At 38.9% G+C, this 19,440-nt stretch overlaps 1 protein-coding gene across 1 annotated transcript in view; it reads right to left on the reverse strand.

Annotated features, from left to right (window-relative positions):
• The window catches only part of YES1 (YES proto-oncogene 1, Src family tyrosine kinase), a 69,698-nt gene that overhangs the window by 29,154 nt on the left and 21,104 nt on the right, over window positions 1-19,440 (reverse strand). The window contains exon 2 of the mRNA XM_074944532.1: window positions 4,488-4,760. Coding sequence (XP_074800633.1) covers window positions 4,488-4,752 — 265 coding nt within the window. The 5' untranslated portion in view covers window positions 4,753-4,760. The remainder of the gene's footprint in view (window positions 1-4,487; window positions 4,761-19,440) is intronic.

The following is a 19,440-nucleotide window of genomic DNA, read 5'->3' on the forward strand; positions in this document are numbered from 1 at the left end:
GACTCAGGCCGGTGGGAAAATAGCTCGATAGACAGCACTTTGAAGTTGTGGCTCAGGATGGAGCTTGGACTCTGAAGCCCATACAGCCTTCTGAGGGGGATCTTATGCCTGCAAGAATTGGCAGTCTAGCTAAGATGCCACATAGTTCTGTGCACCTCATATTCTACTGAGGAAGACCCTATTTAGATCTAAGTTTTCCCGGACTAGAGCTGGTCACAAAATGGACTTCCCCATCCTGTGAAAAACTGAGACTTTGGGAAAAAAAATTCATTCTGAATTAGGATAAAAAGCCAAAATTTAAACATTTTTACATACATGAAATCAAGAAAAAAAGTTTTGGTTCAATCAGAATGTTTCCTTCAATAAATCTGAAACATTTCATTCACAATTCATTCATTCATTAACAATTTTTTTTTTTATAGAAAATAAATTTTGAAGTAAAAAAAATTGAAACGTTTTCTTCTGAAAATGTCAAAATAGAACACTGACATTTAGAGAGAAAAAATATCAAAATTACCCCCCAAACGGAACGTTCATATATGATTTTGTGAAAAATTTCAATTTTGTCAATATGGCATTTTTCTGATGGAAAAACTGTTTCACTGAAGATTTTCTGACTTTCTCCCAGACATCTTTCCCATAAGCGACAAAGAGCCTGTCTGTCTTCTCTAAATAGAAAAACATTCTTTTATCATCTGAATTGTGCAAATTACCTGCCTAGGATGGGAATAGGTCTCGGAAAGACAGGGAGGGGCATATACCGGCTGAGGTGGAAATCCAATACCACTTTAAGAATACCCCACCCAAGTGTTATCATGATCACTTTTTCTTTGTGGATCACAATGGAAAGTGGCATAGTCATTAAGGTCTGTAGTTGACTTATTTTCCAAGAAGAGGCTATGGCAATTAGAAAAGCAGCCTTTACAAGACTCACTCTAGGGAAATTTCCCTGAAAGGTTCAAAGGAAAGGCATATATTGGTTTCATAAAGTTCCTTTGTAGAGGGTGAATGCATTGATCAGGACTTAAAAAATAAAAATAAAAAATCTAGCAACAGTGGATTGAAAAATGTAAGCCTGCTTCAACACATTGATAGTAAACAGAGGGGATGTTAGGTGTGCTTCGAGAGGCTACAGACAGGTCTAAGCACTTTATACAGAAGACAGGCCAGAATTACAGCAAATTTTAGACTAAGATGGAATCAAATCTTTATTAGGCAACATTTTCAATCTTGGATGTTATTTTTGCCTTGATTGGGTTAGAACTGTCTGCATTTTGTCATCAGGAGTGGTCAGTAGTGGATGGGATATTATCCTCTGTGTTGCAAGCTGCCCATTTTAAGGCTGATAATCTTGAGGGAGAGGCAATAAGGATCAGCTCTAGGAAACAGTAACAATGTTGGTGCGGATTTAGGGGGGCTACAAGGCTATGTCTACACTACCACAGTAAGTCGACCCAAGTTACACGACTCCAGCTACTTGAATAATGTAGCTGGAGTCAACGTAGCTTAGGTCAACTTACTGCAGTGTCTACACCGTGCTGGGTTGAACGGGAGAGTGTCTCTCGTTGACTTACCTTACTCTTCTCGTTCAGCGTGGAGTACTGGGGTCAACTGGAGAGCAATCTGTGGTTGATTTGGTGGGTCTTCACTAGACCCGCTAAATCGATTCCTGGTGCATCTATCTCCTGAGCATCGATACAGCAGTAGTGTAGACATAGACAAAGCAAATCTCAACCTTGGGCTATCTGATCTTCCAAGACGACTCTGAGAAACAGATATTTTGAAGGAAGGCACACAAGAGCTATGAACACCATCTCATTAGGAACGTGTCTGATAGGGATTTCTAGACTCTTTCAGCTCTGGTACAATACAAGAGGTATTTTGTGTTTGCTCTGGAAGTGAAGAGGCTGATATCTGGGTGGTCCCATTCTGGAAGAGGACATTGAGACCACTCTTGCCAGATTTATGTCTTTCTGCTTAGCGAGTCTCCGCCTGTGTGTTTTCTTCTCTTGCTAGGTGGAGAACTGAATAGGTATGATGTTTTATGTATCACAGCTACAGCTTCCTCACCTCTAAGGAGAGGCTCAGTGATTGCACGCTTCTGTTTACATTGCCTGTCAGGACGTGTAATACTTTGATGTTGCAGTGATGGGACGAAAGACCTTCAGGGCACAGCATACGGCCCTAAGTTATCGGATGTTTACACAGAGTGTCAACTGCCATGTGTTTCAGTGGCCAAGTACTTTGAGTTTTTGGTAATGTGCACCCCAGCCTAGACTAGACTCATTAGTGATCCCTCAGAGTTTGAGGATGATTATTAACCTTCAGATTCTGTCATGGGTATTTTTAGTAAAAGACAGGCACAGGTCAAATTCACAGAAGCCTGCAACCCATCCCTGACTTTTACTAAAAATACTCTGGGGGACAAGGGGGAAAACAAAGAGTTCTGCCCGGGTTTGCACCTGCACCAGCCCCATCACTGCTCCAGCCCTAGCGGGGGCTGACCCAACTCAGGCTAGCTGCCACCCGCTGACAGCTTCAGCAGCCCAGGGGACTGAAAGTTGCTCCAGCCCTGCCTGAGAAGTCCCAGAAAGTCACGGAATCTGTGACCCCATGACAGAATTGTATCCTTAACGACTGCCTTCCATAAATGATAGCCAGTTATCACTGGTGGATTCACAGGTGGCTAATGAGATGGACCTAGGATCCACAGATCCTGTAACAATTGGGGCAGACATTTCCCAATGGATGGGGCAGATCTGGACTGTGGAGTCAGGCTGCAGTGCATTCTTTCCTCCTTTCCCATTTCCTGTTGTCTTTGATGGATCTCAAAATACTGGGGTCCTTGTCACAAGGTCCTTTTCCATATTGGTCGGTCTAGGGCTTGGGTTTTCCGTGAGTTTATGTCAATACTGCACTTCTTCATGTTGGCTCTGAGGATGTCTTTGAAGTGCTTTTTTTGCCCACCCCTCGTCTGTTGGTGATGGTCCAATTATGAGAACATGACCTGCTTTGGGAGATGATTTTCCGGCATTCGAAGAACATGACCAGCCCAACGGAGTTGGTGGTAGGTGATCATAGATTCAATGCTGGAGGTTTTGGCTTGGGAAAGAACACTAATATTGGTGCATTGGTCATCCCACTTGATTCAGAAGTTCTTCTGGAGGCACCATTGATAGTATCGTTGAAGAATCTTGAAGTGTCTACTGTATGTGACCCAGGTTTCGGCACCATATGGTTCATTGAAGGTGGTGTTGAATTTCCTCACCAATGTCAGCTCTCTGTAACAGTTAGCTACCAAGGTAAAGGAAGTGATTGACGTTATTCCTCAGGGAATTCTGTGCCATTGTGCGCATGCAGAATTCATGTGCTCTGCTGATTTTTTTTCTCCACAGAAAATATATTTTGTCAGAAAGGCGCTGGAGTTATGTCTTTTGCCCACCAGGGGCTGCTGTGGCACCAGAACAGCAGCAGCTGGCTCACCACTCACTGGCCATAGCAGTTAGCAGCCAGTAGGGAGGAGGAGGAGAGGTTGTGTTCCTCAAAGCTCCCTGCCTGGGGGGGCGAGATGAGGAGGCAAGAGAATATGGGGGCACAGACTGAGCGGGACACATGGGGCTACTGGGGGGTCACATAGACCGTGGTTCAGAAGGGCTCGTGGAGGGACAGACTGGAGCAGGGGATGAATGGGAGTCGGGGTGCAGGGACACATGGGGACGGGGGCTGGAGGGGCAGGGCCACACAGGGACAGGGAGGACGCATGGCTGAATGGGGGCGCAGCGCCACATGGGAACAGGGACAGATGTGTTTGACTGGTTGGGAGAGGCTAGGCTCAGCCAGGATCTGATGGGAATGCTCCCCAACTCCCTAACAATCCCTTTTCCCCTCCATCCCCATTCACACAAAAAAATTGTTCCATGCTTCTCACATCCACACCCAATGCCTCTTCAGGTTCACTCCCAAGGCTCCTTCCCCAGCAATTACTTCCCTCTTTCTCAGCTCCTCCATTATCCAGCTCCCCCAAACCTTTGCACTGCTCCTGAGGAGTGCGGGAAATACATTTCTATATCGTAGGTTAAATAAATTATTACTCAAAGTTCTGTATTAATATGCCTCGTAAGAAATATTTTGTCAAAAAACACTTCCTGAATCTTTTTTGTTGTCTGTATTATTACATTTTGATTCATTCCCCCAAATTTCAAGATCATTATTCCATACAGGTATCTTTGATGTCTCAGAGTCACGAATACAGTCTTACCTGCTCCTGTTACTGCCTTGGATTTCCATTGATGTTCTCTTTGCTGTACTCTTTGGAATGATATCCACTGAATTACCACGTGAATGGTAAAGACCTTGAAAAGCAGAAGCCCTTAGAAAAAAGTGTTCTGTTTTGGCCATGTAAGTTTTCCTGTGTTGTATGGCACTATAACATTTACTAGACGAGACTGTCAAAAGATAAAAATTAAATTATTTTACATAAATCTCACCTGTTAAACTATTAGGATACGGACTTGGCACAGCTGAAAACGAGGAAGAGGCTCCTCCAAAGGGTGTCATCCCTGAAGGTCCTCCAAATGGAGTCATGGAATGACTGTTAAAGTTAACTGATGGTCCCTTTATTGCAGGCGACTGTGTTGCTTGGAGAGAATCTGATCCATAATGGCTGATGTGGGAACTAACGAGTTCTGGAGGGTTATCAGTTCTATATTTCATAGCTGGACCTTTGTCCTCTTTGCTTTTAATGCACCCCATGGTTGCTTCTGTAGAGGGAAAAAAAAATCATCTCACCGCTGATATATAGTTAATGTAGAAAACGTGAAAAAGGCTTATTATAAATACTGATTAAGTACTACTTAAAAATTAAAAAGAAGATGGTAGTTGGTTTTACAGCCACAAAAACTGCTGAAATTTCAATAGATAAAGGCTGGAGAAAATAGTTAAGTTACCTTGCTAGCATACCTGGATCACAAATACTAATGAAAAAAGTTTTCTGGACGGAAATCTGTAGAATTCATAGAATCGATAGAAACGTATTTTTCTCCCAAAGTGCTACAGCACCCTGACAGCCCTTAACAAGAACAGTATTTGGATATTCATCATTATGATTTCTCCCTGGGCTGTAAATTCTAAGGACACAGAAAAAGTAGGAAGATGGGTAATGGAAAGATTAGAGCAGCGGGAAGACTTTTATATGAGAAGAGACTGAACTTAAACCTCCATTCCGGAGGTGTTCATAACTTCTGGAGGTTCTACTGTGTGCTAGCTGGAGCACTGATCTGACATGACAATTCCAGAGTTAAGAATTCTGTCTTAACTTCAGAAGTGGAAGTCTCCTTTAACATGAAATAATTAGCTGTCCACATCACTGAGAAATGTAGAGAAAATGATTGAAACCAGTAACAAATTGGAAGCATTTAATAAAAAAAAAAGTCTCTTTCATTGACATCTATGGTTAATATTGCATGAATCTTTCTTCCATAGCTGGTCAAATAAGTATGAACACTGGAGTTCTTCCTTCAAGTAATTAATTGTCCACATTTTTTCTTTGCAATCATCACTGATCTCTTCAATCATTAGATATTTGCATCTGGAACAAACTTAAGTTCTAATCATTGCCCCAATACATCTACTTTCAAATATTTTTTTTTTCAGGTTCTGTGTCTTATTTCTCTTTTCATCTGGTCATTAAAATATTAAAGACACTTTTCATTTTCTTAAAAATGAACTCTCAGGCCCTGAAATGGACCATGAACACATGGCAGAGGAAGCACACAAAACTATATTCTCATTTCAATGCACATAAATTCCTATACATCAATATAAGAATATTCACCATATCACTTGGTCTCTAACATCTGTGGTACTATACTAGCTAAGATCCAAACTAGCTGAATTGTTGCAGTCTGCAAGTATCGTTTAAAAATTCTGCAGGGATGAACAAAACAAAAATATCATGGAAATGCCAGAATTTGTCCAAGGAGCTTTTTTTTTTTTTTTAATTAATTATAGTTAACCCATATCCGTTGAGAATGTCTAAATGTTATTAGAACAACCAAGTAAAGGATCACATAAATGCATGATTTCAAGAGAAGTTAATGAAGTTTAGCTGTTTAAAAACACCTTACAAAAGAAATCCTGTAATATAGATCTGGAAGGCTCCTAATAGGTAACTCCTAATTAAGTTTAATCCAACGATAAACACCTATTTATAACCTCTCTACTACATCTGGAAAATTGAATCCAGTAGGATATGAACCACCATATTTTGTCTGTCTGGATTCTCAGTGTGGTTTGTTGCCTAATCCTGAGGCCTACCCCTTTTAGTAGAGAATTTCCATTGCAAATTTTTTTTTAAAGTGTACGGTATGAACCGTACTGCCTTTGTGAAAGTGTGTTTTGCTAGCAGTACTTAATGAAATGATATATTATCTGGCTTGTAGTTATAAAGTCATACAAAGTCAGAGCTTCAAGAAGACAAATACATGACCATTATTTATTAAAACAAAAATAATGTGGATTAAATAAAGACGGCAAAAGGAAAAGCTGCTACATCCTCAAAACATACTGTGCCACTAAATATCTGTCAGAGATGTTCTGTCAAGTTTTGTACTCTATCTTTAACATCTGGCTAACAAGCTAATGAGACTTCAGGATTTAAAAAAAAAAAAAGTTTGCTTGACCTAGTAAAACCTGCTCGATTCTGTCCAGAGCACTTGTACATTTGGCCGAATGTACAGTGTAAATGTTAATGTATGTTGAAGTGATTATGAATAGTTTCTGTGACAAGCCTCATTAATTAAAATAGTGGCTAGTAGTGAAAAGTACCATCATGTCATATTTGAACAGACTGCAGAAAGATACTTATTGAGGATTTGAATTCATATTCAAGGAATGCAGTAGATCCCCCTGCCTTTTGGTTCACTGTTAAGGTAATCGTCTTTCTGAGGTTTAAGAGATTAACAATAGATATTCAATTGGCACTTCAAGGAAAAGCCACATTCAGACACAAACAGCCAAAGAAAATCCAAGAGCTCTACTTTAAAAATCACATACTCCCCCCTTTAAAAACACAAAACAGAAAATGACAAAAGCCCATGTTTTAAAAAAATAAAAACATACATGAAGACTTTCTATAACTTATTGTGGGGGGAAGGAGGGTTAGGGAAGTTGGAAAGAGAAACAATAGGCTTTTTTGAGTTTAGCTTTGTAATGCATTACTAGAGAAAGGAAAAATCCTAAACAGCTGGTCTGTAATGTGGGGATTGGTTATTATAGTACAGTATGTGTTACTAAAAATGTATATAACCAGAGCAGCTTCCAACAAGTATTTAACACTTCTTTTCCGCTGGTGTTACCAGGGACAATACAAAAATAGTTATACGAAGGATATGTTTCCCAGTTAATTTATGCCACCCCTTCCAGGGGCACTAAGACCAAGGTCATTTTACAGACGAGATAAACAGACATGTACAAGGAGGAACAAGATCTTTTGAAGATCTTTATAACTGTATAAATAAAAACTTGGCCCAAGTTATGTTTATATGTGAAACCAACATCGTTCACTAGGCTTCACAGAAAACTGACTAAGGATAAAGGCTTGACAGACTCCCAACACTTGGCTCCTTGGAGATAAGAGATGAATACCTGTGATCCCATGGTACTGAACTGGGATGTCCAGGAAACTATGTTCTGAAGGAAATGGACTAAAAACGTAGATGTCCAATTCTGCTCTCTAACTGGAAAGGGGCCCCAATTAGAATGTTGTCCAAAAAAAAAAAAAAAAAAAAAAAAAAGAGAGAGAGAAACTGGCTGTGGGGAAGACAGATTTTCACGTAAGCCTCCCTGAGGGCCAACAGAAGAAAAACTGTTCTAGGAGACAGTTAACAAATGAGATTTTTGAGTTTCCATATTGAATTTTGCCCTTTTGACTGATCTGTCCAAATGGTTCGGGTCAAAGATAGTTTTGATGCTTTGCAAATATTTGGGAATTTGACGATGGAAGATGGAGTATCCCTCAGTCTCTGTCCAAAGTGGAGTAGTTTGAGAGGCTAAAAATATAAAGGCTATTTCTCCATCTTCTATTTTCTGACTTGTGCTTTGTTAGATTACAAAACGTTGGGCCAGGGGAAAACCAATTTATCTGTAGGTCTGAGTGATTGATGCTATTGCATAGACCTTGCTGATTATCTCTGTCACCTACCTGTTCAAAGAAGGGGTGATTTCCTAGTTTGAAGAACTGATGAGAGCCACCATATCTCCAAGAATGCACTGGGACAAGAAGTACTCCAAGTTTTTGTGGCAGAACGTCTGTACAACTAGTCTGTTTTTCCCATTTCAAATTTTCTGCGTGGTCTGAGTCTTGTCTACAGAATCTAGCAGGGAAGGAGTCACAAAAGGAATGCCTGCTTTTTTATTGTTTTTCATTCCTTCTTCCAATAGTAGAATCTTCCTGAAAATATCTTTTGTTTCAAGAACTGCTTTTCCATTGGTTCGCTAAAACACTTGGCTCCCAGAGTGCTTCAAAAGAGGCCATATTTGATTTAAGGCTTGTACCAGAAGTATCTTGGGAAGGGCTCATTTTTACATCTTTAGGACTGATGGATAAAACTTCTGACTGAATCATTTAAGGCCAATATGGCCAGAGCAAAGCAGGCTGAAAAGCCCTCAGAACAGCTGTTTCAATTTTTCCATAAGGTGGATTCTACCCTGCAGTCTGTGAGGTTTTTTGGGCAAAAAGTCATCTTTGGTTTCCAAGGCTTCAGAGAATTACTGAGCATTCAATGGGCTGGCAACTGCTGTATGCATGTTGGAAAGAGTAATGAAGGCAGATTTTTTTTTTAAATTAATGTGGGTGCCACACTGAATTTTTATAATGTGAGAGCCTCTTAAGTTTGGTTCACTTGTGCCTACTCTGATTTGATAGCATTCTTCTCCTTAGGATCAAGGAGAATGCAGAGCTCCCTCTTAGAAGCCATACCAAAAAAGAATTTTGTTGTTGTTGTTGAATTTCTTACTTTCCTCCTGATTCATCATACACTCGGATATCTCTTATGGAGTGTGATTCTGAAGCGGTCCAGAGGGAAGCCTTTTTTTGGGTCTCTTTCTTTCCTCTTTCTTCGTTACAGTCTGAGCACTTACCATTCTCTGATGACAAGTGTGAAGAGAACTTTTGTTTATACATTTCTCTTTTTCAGAGTGCCTAGAACTCCTCTCTCCCCATCTTAATAATAGACTGGCTCTATGGAGTCAATACTTAATTCCCTCTCTTTTTTATGGACACAAAGCTCCAAATTAGTGTTGAAGGAAAAAGTCTTGCTATTAAAATTCTGTGTGATTATAAAAATAGAATATTTTTTACAATTCAAAATGTCACTAATATTCTGCAGGTTAGTTCAGTGGATTTTCAAGCTTTAAGCTTGAAGCTTCTGATTGTTTAAGTAAAGAAGTAACCTGAATTTGTCTGAGTGGAGACTTCTTGCTTACTGTACTGGGCAAGCACAGTGGAACAACAGGTGGTTTCAGATGGTAGTAGTTAAAACTGATTTAATAAGGTAGGAGGGTGGCGCAGATTAAAAGAACGAGGGAAATCAAAGATCCCCGCTAAGAATGGCTAAAAACCTATGCTCCTAATCCTGGTTAAAAGGAAGAAATGCTCTATTATAACATTCTACTAATTCCATCTCAAGGGTATATGTTTGGATATGAAAGGTATTGCCTTTGCTATAAAACGTGAAGAACATACACATAAGAAATGCATACTTCAAAGGATAAACATGAATTGTTTCTAGTCTTCACTAAACTGGCATAATCTTTTGTCTTTACTTGAATTACATCACATGTATTATTTAATACAATTTATCTAAAACTGGCAAATCATGAAATTTTCTAATTTCACTGTGACCAACCCATGAAATTTTAGACCATTCATTTACAGGGTATCTTCATCAAAAATAATTATAACAACATTAGCATAATGCAACAACCACTTTAAATCCCCAGTCAATTGTTATGCAGCTGAGAATGTCATTGGTTGTAAATAATGACTTGGTGAGAGGGAAGGAGTGAAGACAGTGAGACAGGAGCATAAAAGAAGCCAGTGAAACAATGGACGGAATTTAACTACCAGAAGGTCTGTGATTAGTACAACTAGTACTAAAGAGTGGTTCTACAATGAAAAGTTACCGGAAAAACAGCACTGTTGGCTCTGTTGTTTTGTGTCACTCAGATCAAAATCTGTTTAGTTTAACAGCAATACATATTTTCCCCCTTCCTTACTGATAGCACTGTAAAACCAACCAGTAAGAGGTTCCACATGCCAAATACTGTCCTCAACAGGGTTGCACAAGTAACTAAGGTCAGAATTTGGTGCTGCAGTTGGAATTTAGTTGATTTCACTGACTATACAGACACTAGAATAAAACCCAGCAGTCTCCCATTGCACTGCAGCAACTGAAGAGAAGCACAAATACAGAACTCTGAAAAGATAAAGGGAATAAACCAGTTATGTAAGAAGAAAGTGCCTTTTATATTAACGGTATATTTTTAAAAAGTTTTTTGATGGGAAAGTTGTCTGCAAAGATTGATATAGTTATAAATTGTGTTTCTTAATTGCTCAGATGCCATCACTTCTATTAAAGTTAGCTTTCTGTATAAAACAATTTTCAGTAAAGATTTGTAAACTTGTTAAACCTTCCTAAATAAATAGTTTTAAAAAGTTAAGCAGATGAACATATTATACCTGTCCTCAACCAGCTTGCAGTTCCTTCAGAAATTAGATTTCATGTTTCTGCCAAAGATGGTTCTTGAGGGTGACTGATTTTCTCAATAAAGAGCCAGTTTCTTGACTAACAAGGACCTTTTGAGGGTGCAGGGTCCAGTCCAATCCTGGATACCTACACAGAAATTTTTAATCCCACAGCCCAAGCCCCGTGAGCCCAAGTCAACTGACCTGAGCCAGCTGTGGCCATGCCACAGGTCTTTTATCCTTGTATAGATGTACCCTAAAAGATACTTGCCACACAAGGTAAGCCCTACTACCTGACCCCAAGGTCCTATGGGATTGTAGTTTCAAGGAGCAGAGGGAGAAAAAGGTCTATTTTCACACCAAAAAGAAGCGGAACTAGGGAATGACAAGAGCTGGGTGAAGCAGAGATCGGTAGGGAGGACTGGGAGTCCCTGCTTCAGACTGCACTCTCCTCTTTTTGCCTGGTGCCTGACCTACAGGATCCACTACTTGCTCAGTGCTTACCTTGGGAGGTGACCGGTATCTGGACGGGTCTTCCTTCATTTCAGGGGAAGGCAAAGGTCCCAAGCAGTACACTGAAGAAAATGACCCAATCACAGATGGCTCCATGGAAGCTACAGCATCTGATGCTTCTCCTGAAGTTACTGTCTATTTATATTGTGGTTGTGCCCAGATGCCCCAACCACAATCAGGGCCCCACTGTGCTAGGTGCCATACATACATATAGCAAGAAATAGCCCCTGCCTTGGAGTTTACAAATCTAAAATGGACAAGTCAGACAAAGGGTGAGACAAAGGAAGTATTATCCCCATTTTACAGATGGAAAATGGAGGCATAGATAGATTAAGGACTTGTTTGTATACATGGAAAAATTATATCAGTATGAGTTAATGCATGAATTTGAACCAACAGTGAAATTGTTATAACCTTACTGTGTAGACACATTTTTTCTGGTATGAGTGTCTTGGACAGAACACTGGACTGAAACTCAGGAGACCTTGACCACTGGCCTGCTGGGTGACCTGGGTAAATTACTGCACCTGCCTGTGCTTCAGTTTCCCCATCTGTAAAATGGAGATAATGATGCTGACCTCCTTTGTAAAGCTCTTTGAGATAGTGCTTTTCATTAGTAGATAAGAGCAAGATATCAATGTTTTTATTTTACTCAGTTTATCTGATACCATTTAGGAAGGGGTTTAAGCTACTAGAATAAGTGCCTCCATAAAGGGAAAGGAGGAATGGCTATACTGATTAATCATATGGGTAAAACTGGCAAAACTTTCCCATGTAAACAAGCTCTTAGTGACTTATCCAGAGTCACAGGAAGTCTTTTGCAGAATCAAGAATTGAACCCAGATCTCCTAAGTCCCACTCACTTCACTAGAAAGACAAGCCTCCCTTTCTGCACTCCTGTTGCTGCCATTAGTGTGCTCCACTTCAGCCAGGAGCTGCCTACCCCGTGTGAGGTAACTGAAAACTGGGGGAGAAAGCACAGGTTGCCAAGAGGAGGGGATGCAGCAGACACAAAACTGCTCAACAGCTAGGACTGAGTGTGCCTGAACTGGAGCCAAAAATCCAGGCAGAAAAAAATTCAAGTAACTTTAGGGGTTACTTGCAACAACAGATACAAAGTTTTCAAATTAGATTTTCATCGTTAAGTTGTTGGTGTCCCTTTCAAGGTTCTCTAGAAGACAGCATATTGTTTATATTCAAGAAGTGAAAAAAAAATATATTAACTATGTTCTTGGGTACATCCTAAAAAACCCCCACCCAAACCACATGAAATTGTACTTGATACTGATGATTCATTTTCCTTACTCCAACAGCCAAGAATCCAAGAGATTTTTTGCTAAAACTACAGTTTGCAAAAGAAATTTTCTGTACAGCAGACATGTGAACCAGAGTATGAAGGAATAATTTTTAAAATAAAAATGTAAATTCATGTCTCAGGAGTGAGATGTATTTTGTGCTGCAGCATACCGTCATCACATGAAATCTTCTAAGATACCACAAACACACCACCACAATACATGAACCATAAACCATTGCTATTGCTCCACAAAAAGTCTAGTCAGTACATTCTTTTCCTTAAATGTACAGAGTCAAACAATCAATGCAACAAATACAAGTAAGAAGGGAAGAATTCCAATGCTTGTTTGATGCACTTAAAAGCAGTTTAGTCTCATGGATGTTTAGTTGAATGCGTAAAGAACATTTTAACAGATTTAAGAGTCTTGCATGTGTGAAAAAGCAGGCCAAAAGTTAGTTTCAAATTAACATAAAATATATGTTATAACTTGTCTAAACCACCTAGTCTACTTCAGACTGACTTGATGAACTACTGCCAGTAACAAAATATATCTTGTATCTCTGAAACCTATTTGCACTAGGGCAGCTGGGTAAATCTTGTTCATTTCACAGATTATATTTAAGCAACTCATTGTTTTCCAAACTTTCTATATTCAATACATTTGTTCTCAAAGGAAGTTGCATCTGACAACTTTTTAAAAAGCCATTTTATAAAACCACTACTGTACTCTATGGAGCTCACAGTAGGAAGAACAACTTTAAGTCTGCTTCTATCACACACAATTCAAATCTGGAGTGACCTAAAAATAAAAACAAAACAAAACACTCACATTATTCATAAATTTAAAGCATCAGAAAAAGTGAGATGAGGCATCAATGCATTAACCACTTTGGACACTTTTGTCAAAGCACACTCCAATAAGTGTTTGGAACACAATACACTTAATTGGTTGTTTGATTACATATAAAAACTTTTGTACACCAACCACAATCAAGTTTAGATTTTCTTTCCAATGAGTATGGAAATAAACCACTACACTAACAAAATTTAAAAATAAAAAGCTCAACATTACTACTATTCAGAAAAGGCACTGTAAAAGAAAAACTAATATGCAACTATTTTTCAAAGATGTAATAAAAACAAAAAATAGATTTTTCCCTGCTAAAACTATTGCAAATGGACACAATTTAACAGTCATGCTTAAATATGTTCCTAATACACATCATTTGCTTGAATTTATTTCAAAACTAGATTAATTGCAGATTTCTCACCATGAAGACACTTATTTTTTCAGACTTCTACACTTATTTAGCATCATTCCTATTGACACTAAACAAGATTTTGCAAGCCCACAATATTTAAAGTTCCAAGCATGCAGTTTGCCCACAATAACTCTAATTTTACCTACAGAGATAATCCTCTTACTGTATGGCAAGTTTCATCTTAGGCACTGTCCTTTCAGACAGGACAAAACTAAGACCGCCTAGTGTGGCAACTACATTTTATAGTTAGAGAAATATAGACTAATATAAAAGAACAGTGGAGAAGAGTTCAAAGTCTGCAAAGTTTACATCAATGAAAGCTTTATTTACAGTCTCCATTAACCAACTTAAAAGAGCTATTAATGGATAAAAGTCAGTCATAGAATCTATATCAAAAGGCATATTTTTAAAGGCTCTACTGTCTTTACGATTCCCCCATCTACTTCAAACATATTTCCTTAATGGTTTTCCTGTAATGTATGTCACACAGACATTCAAGAAATAATCTTCCCTTTTCAGTGCATTTAGTCTTGATTAAAGTAGTTTAGTGTGTTTTGACATCAAAATTATGTGCCAAATTTAATGTTACAAGTGTTTGCCTCATGCGGTGTATCTTCAGATAAGTAGTCTTCTCACTTAGCCTGAAGTTAAAGTTGCCTGTACTAGAATGTTTCCTTTTGAGTAAATCCTGTTTTTAAGAAAAGAACCTCAGAATGTTATGGGAAGATTGTACAAAATAATCTGTCTTCCCTGCCTATTAAAGAAGAGTTCATGAATAAATGGGAAAGAGCTCTGATGCCAGAGGTTTGAGATTTCACAGTGTCTTTTGTGTTTGTTCCATTTCAAAATATCTGTAAGAGTTAAAATATAATACAGTATAAAATATAATAACCCATTGTACCAGATACCAGTAAATATGAACAAGATGGCAAATCACTTCTCTGACAAACATTGGAGGCATTGTGATCAACATGTTTTCCTATTTCAAGTTCAATGGTCCTGTTCATAATTACCTTCTTATTGATCACTTGTTCTCTATCACACTGAACAAAATTCTCTGGCTTTTTGGTGCCCAGCATTCCAGACTCTTGTATGTTGGGGAATTTGAACTTTGAAAAATATGAGCGAGATAAATGGAAGCGGATTCAAATTTTACTTATGGTTGCTCCATTGCTTATATGTAGATGATGGAAGAGTCAGGGATTTTCTACCATACTGGAATAGGTTCAAGTCTGGAACTTTATGTCTCTGCACATTTGTCTAGTTATACTTTGAGAAGGTACATAAGCCTGTGCACATTCTTCTGCAAATTATTTTAAACAAAAGATCATATAAACAGGAACAGTGTACTTTAGTAGTAAATGAGGGAGACGTTAAAGCTACCCCTTTCCTCTCACTCTATATTTTCCTTTTTCTGTCTTTTCTCATATCCTTTGTTACATACTCAAAACGTGTTATATTAATTTTAATTCTTATCTCACTGTTTGAAAAATACAGAAGCCTCTTGCAATGTTTTCATCAGTTTTATTTATGCTTGGAAGGATTAGATTTTTATTAGTAAATGTAGGTACCTGATTTCACTGAACACACAAACACATGAAAAAAATATTTCCATCAACAGAAATTTACTGATAAGCAAAGAAAGAAACATGCTGCTTGAGAACTTTAGAATCTGATTTTTTATGTTTTATATTGTATGTTTTGACATGCGATGTTAACAATTTGTGTTTTAACAGTTGCAAAGCTTTAGCATTTTGAATCCCATTGTCTACTGTCATTAAAGAGAAAAATTTAAAAGAATCAATTTTATCCTCAAAATTATATTAAAAAGTCAAATTCTGCCAAACCTAATTTTATTCATAAAGACAAAACACTAATGTATTATATTTCTAATGATCCTATATTATTTAATCTATGATTTTTACCATTTTACAGAATTAAGAATTTAAAAAAAATAATGTCTCTTACTTCATATATCAAAAACTAATTAGAAGGATATGGACATACTTTATATGCTAACTAAGAATAATAGATAGAGGGGATTGAGTTTGCCTAATATAAGCACTTCATTATTTATATAGTAACTGATCAAATAAGAGATTATAGAGATGAATGCAATTTACATTGAACGATGCATAAATATATGTATCAGGAACAGCAGAAGCGTCAATGATTTGGGTCAGCAGGGAAGGAAGAGGTAGCAATCCAGAGTTATTAGAATACGGTTTTTAGTTTACACTGGTTTCCAATAAAAGAAAAGTGTGTAAATATACACACACACATCTTTTGTAAATTGCTATTTTTGCTTCCAATCCTGCAGACAATTATGCATTATTGGGACTACTCACAAATATAAAGGTTAAGTATGTGCAGAAGTAGCTGCAAGATGAGGCCTTTACAGTAACTCCTCGCTTAACACTGTAGTTATGTTCCCGAAAAATGCGACTTTAAGTGAAACGATGTTAAGCGAATTCAATTTCCCCATAAGAATTAATGTAAATGGGGGGTGGGGGTTAGGTTCCAGGGAAATTTTTTTCCCTGGAAAAGACTATATTATATAACACACACACACACACACGTACGTTTTAAACAATTTAATACTGGTACACAGCGATGATGATTGTGAAGCTTGGTTGAGATGGTGAAGTCAGAGGGTGGGATGTTTCCCAGGGAATGCCTTACTGCTAAATGATGGACTAGCACTTGGCTAAGCCCTCAAGGGTTAACTCATTGTTGCAGGAATGGAGGGAGGGGAGACACACACCCCGTGTGTGAGAGAGAGAAAGAGAGATGCACATCGCTCCTTTAAGTACGCTGACCCCGCTCTGAGTACACTGACTTGTCAAGTTTATCAGCAAGCTGAGATGGCAGCTGCTGCCAGGAAGCTCCCTCCATCCTGAGCTCTGTCGTGTGTCGCCTCTGCTCTATGGAAGATGGGGTAAGCGGGGTGCAGGAGCAGGGGGACACCCTGACAATAGCGCCCCTCTTCCCCCGCCCAGCAAGCAAGAGGCTCTGGGGAGCAGCTCCTAGGCAGAAGGCAAGAGCAGCACATAGCAGTGGGGGGATGGACAGCTGAACTGCTGGCAATTGACAGCCTGCTGGGCGGCTGCTGCACAGGGAACTTGGGGGAATGGGAAGCTGATAGGGAGGCTGCCGGTCCACCCTGGTTCCAAGCCCTCACCAGCTAGCTGCAATAGGCTGCTCTTCCTGCAAGCAGCGGACAAAGCAGGCGGCTGCCAAATGACGTTATAAAGGGAGCATTGCGCAACTTTAAACGAGCATGTTCCCTAATTGATCAGCAACGTAACAACGAAACATTAACCGGGACGACTTTAAGTGAGGAGTTACTGTATTTATATTATTTTAAAAAACCTTAAAGATGATTTTTAAAAAAGATATTACAAAAAGAACATTGATTCCACATATAAAATTCCTGAGACCTCCTAGCCTCTACTAATTTTGAAAAGGCAAATTATTAAAACAGTAGATAGAATAAAAATAGTGTGACCATTTTAATTACTTCCTTAGTTGATAATCACTAGCATATTAACAAAAGCAGTGCTTAAAGTGTCTAAACCCAATTACTGGTAAAAAGTGGCAACTCTAATTTATTCAAAGGCCACATACCCAGCTCTCATTAGTCAATAAGTTCTCTGCTGAACAGTAGTCAGGAAGGCCAGCTGGAAAAAGTCAACCTTTTCACTAATACAAAAAGTTAATATATACATATAAACAAGTACAGCCACTCAGGTATGTTTAATGCTACAAAAGGTTGTTTTATTTTGTGCATAAAAAGGAAAAGTGTAATGAAGTAAAAAAAAAATTCAAAATTAAACAAAAAGTAACAGTCCCCCACAACTCCATACTAAACAGCTTTATTGAAAGAGAAGTTATATTAAATTTTACCTAAAACAAGGTGTACTGTTGCCAACTGCTATCATTACTGCTGTTATATTGCCTATATTGTATTGCTTCATATATTGACAGATACACCACTATTATACTGGAGAAATTTAATGTTGGTAGAATCTAAGTTTGACAAACATTTTTTCTTATTGTTTTGTTAAGTCCTGGAGTTTTGTTATTAATCAAATACTGGGAAAGACCACAATGCCCGAGTACCCAAATAAAAGAGCAGACTGGTAAAGGAAATGTGACCAACCTGCAGTAGCTGGCACTGAACCAATCCACACCAGAAAATGCAGACCACAAGGATGAACAGATGTGGTCCTCTGCTTCCCTACCCACAGAGTTCAGGGCCAATAGACCCACTCTCTGCAGGACCACATGGGCAATGGAGTGGTGCAGATGTGCCTATTAAACAATTTCTCTTTCATGCTCGGATACCGTTCTCTGCAACGTGCAGTGCCCTTCTACAAATGCTCTTGACTCTCCAGTGTAGACATGATATTTTTGCTGTGTTACAGTCCTGGACAAAATAGAGGAAATACATCTACTCTCCTCTTGTCTTTGGAAAGTGAAACTTGGCTATTCTTGGGTTGTTGCTATTACAAAGGTATTAAGAGATGTCTTCAGTCCTGGTTAATTCCAAGAGCTGAAGGGAGGGAGTTACACAACTGTGGGCCAGCCACTGGGAAAGCCTAGTCCTTGGTCCCATGAATCTCACAAGGCAATATTAATTCCCGCTGACTCAGAGGCCTGATGAATCAAAGTGTTCAGCTCTTTCCAACTCAGAACAAGCAATTTCAGCAGAATATATTGTGTATACTAAGTCTGCAATGCTTAATGGTAACAGGAAACCACATACTGTGCATTTCCCATTCCTTGTCTGTTTCCCTTTGGACAAATCTTAAAATGCAGGTGGAAAAACAAACAGGAATTGCTGCAACTGTTTTAGGCAAAGGCCAAAGACTTTTCAGGAAAGACATTATAGAAGGGGGAGGAAACAGTGTTGAATGACATCACTCTTTCAGGCAGAAGCACCACTAAAAGTTTTTGAAGTAAGAACCAACCATCCGTTTCATATTCACAAGGAGCGCTAAAGTAAAGTAAGTAAAAAGAACACGTTAAAAAATGAATCTCTTAAGGATATGCCAGCTCCCTCTCTTTTAGGGATATGTAACAGAGGGTGCTGCACTTGCTCAACAGTCTCTCCCTGTAACTTGGCATTCTGCAGCTCAGACGCCACTGTGCTATCCATATTGCAGACAGTAGAGTTAAACTATCCAGAGCACACACAAAGCCCTGTAAGTCACTGCGCTCCACAGTTTGCAAAGTGAAGCCTACCAACATTTTAGCAACTGCCACTTTCCAGTCCATTCCATCATACAGAGCAAACCAATGGATTAAGCCTGTAGAAAATAAAAGAAAACGGGGGGGGTGGGGCGGCGCAGAGAGGAATGATTACAAAATGGGAGGTGGGAAAGGCCAGGTGTGACACAGGGCCAGCAAGCGTTACACAACTAGCAGGCTAATTGACCCAGATGCAACTTTTAGACACATACTGGTAGGGCCCTACCAAAGTCATGGTCCATTTTGGTCAATTTCACGGTCATAAGATTTATTTAAAAAAAAAAAAGAAAAAAAAGTAAATTTCAAGATTTCAGCTATTTAAATCTGAAATTTCACGGTGTGGTAATTGTAGGGGTCCTGACCCAAAAAGG

Source organism: Natator depressus, chromosome 2 (genome assembly GCF_965152275.1).
Source record: "Natator depressus isolate rNatDep1 chromosome 2, rNatDep2.hap1, whole genome shotgun sequence".
Taxonomy (NCBI): domain Eukaryota; kingdom Metazoa; phylum Chordata; order Testudines; family Cheloniidae; genus Natator; species Natator depressus.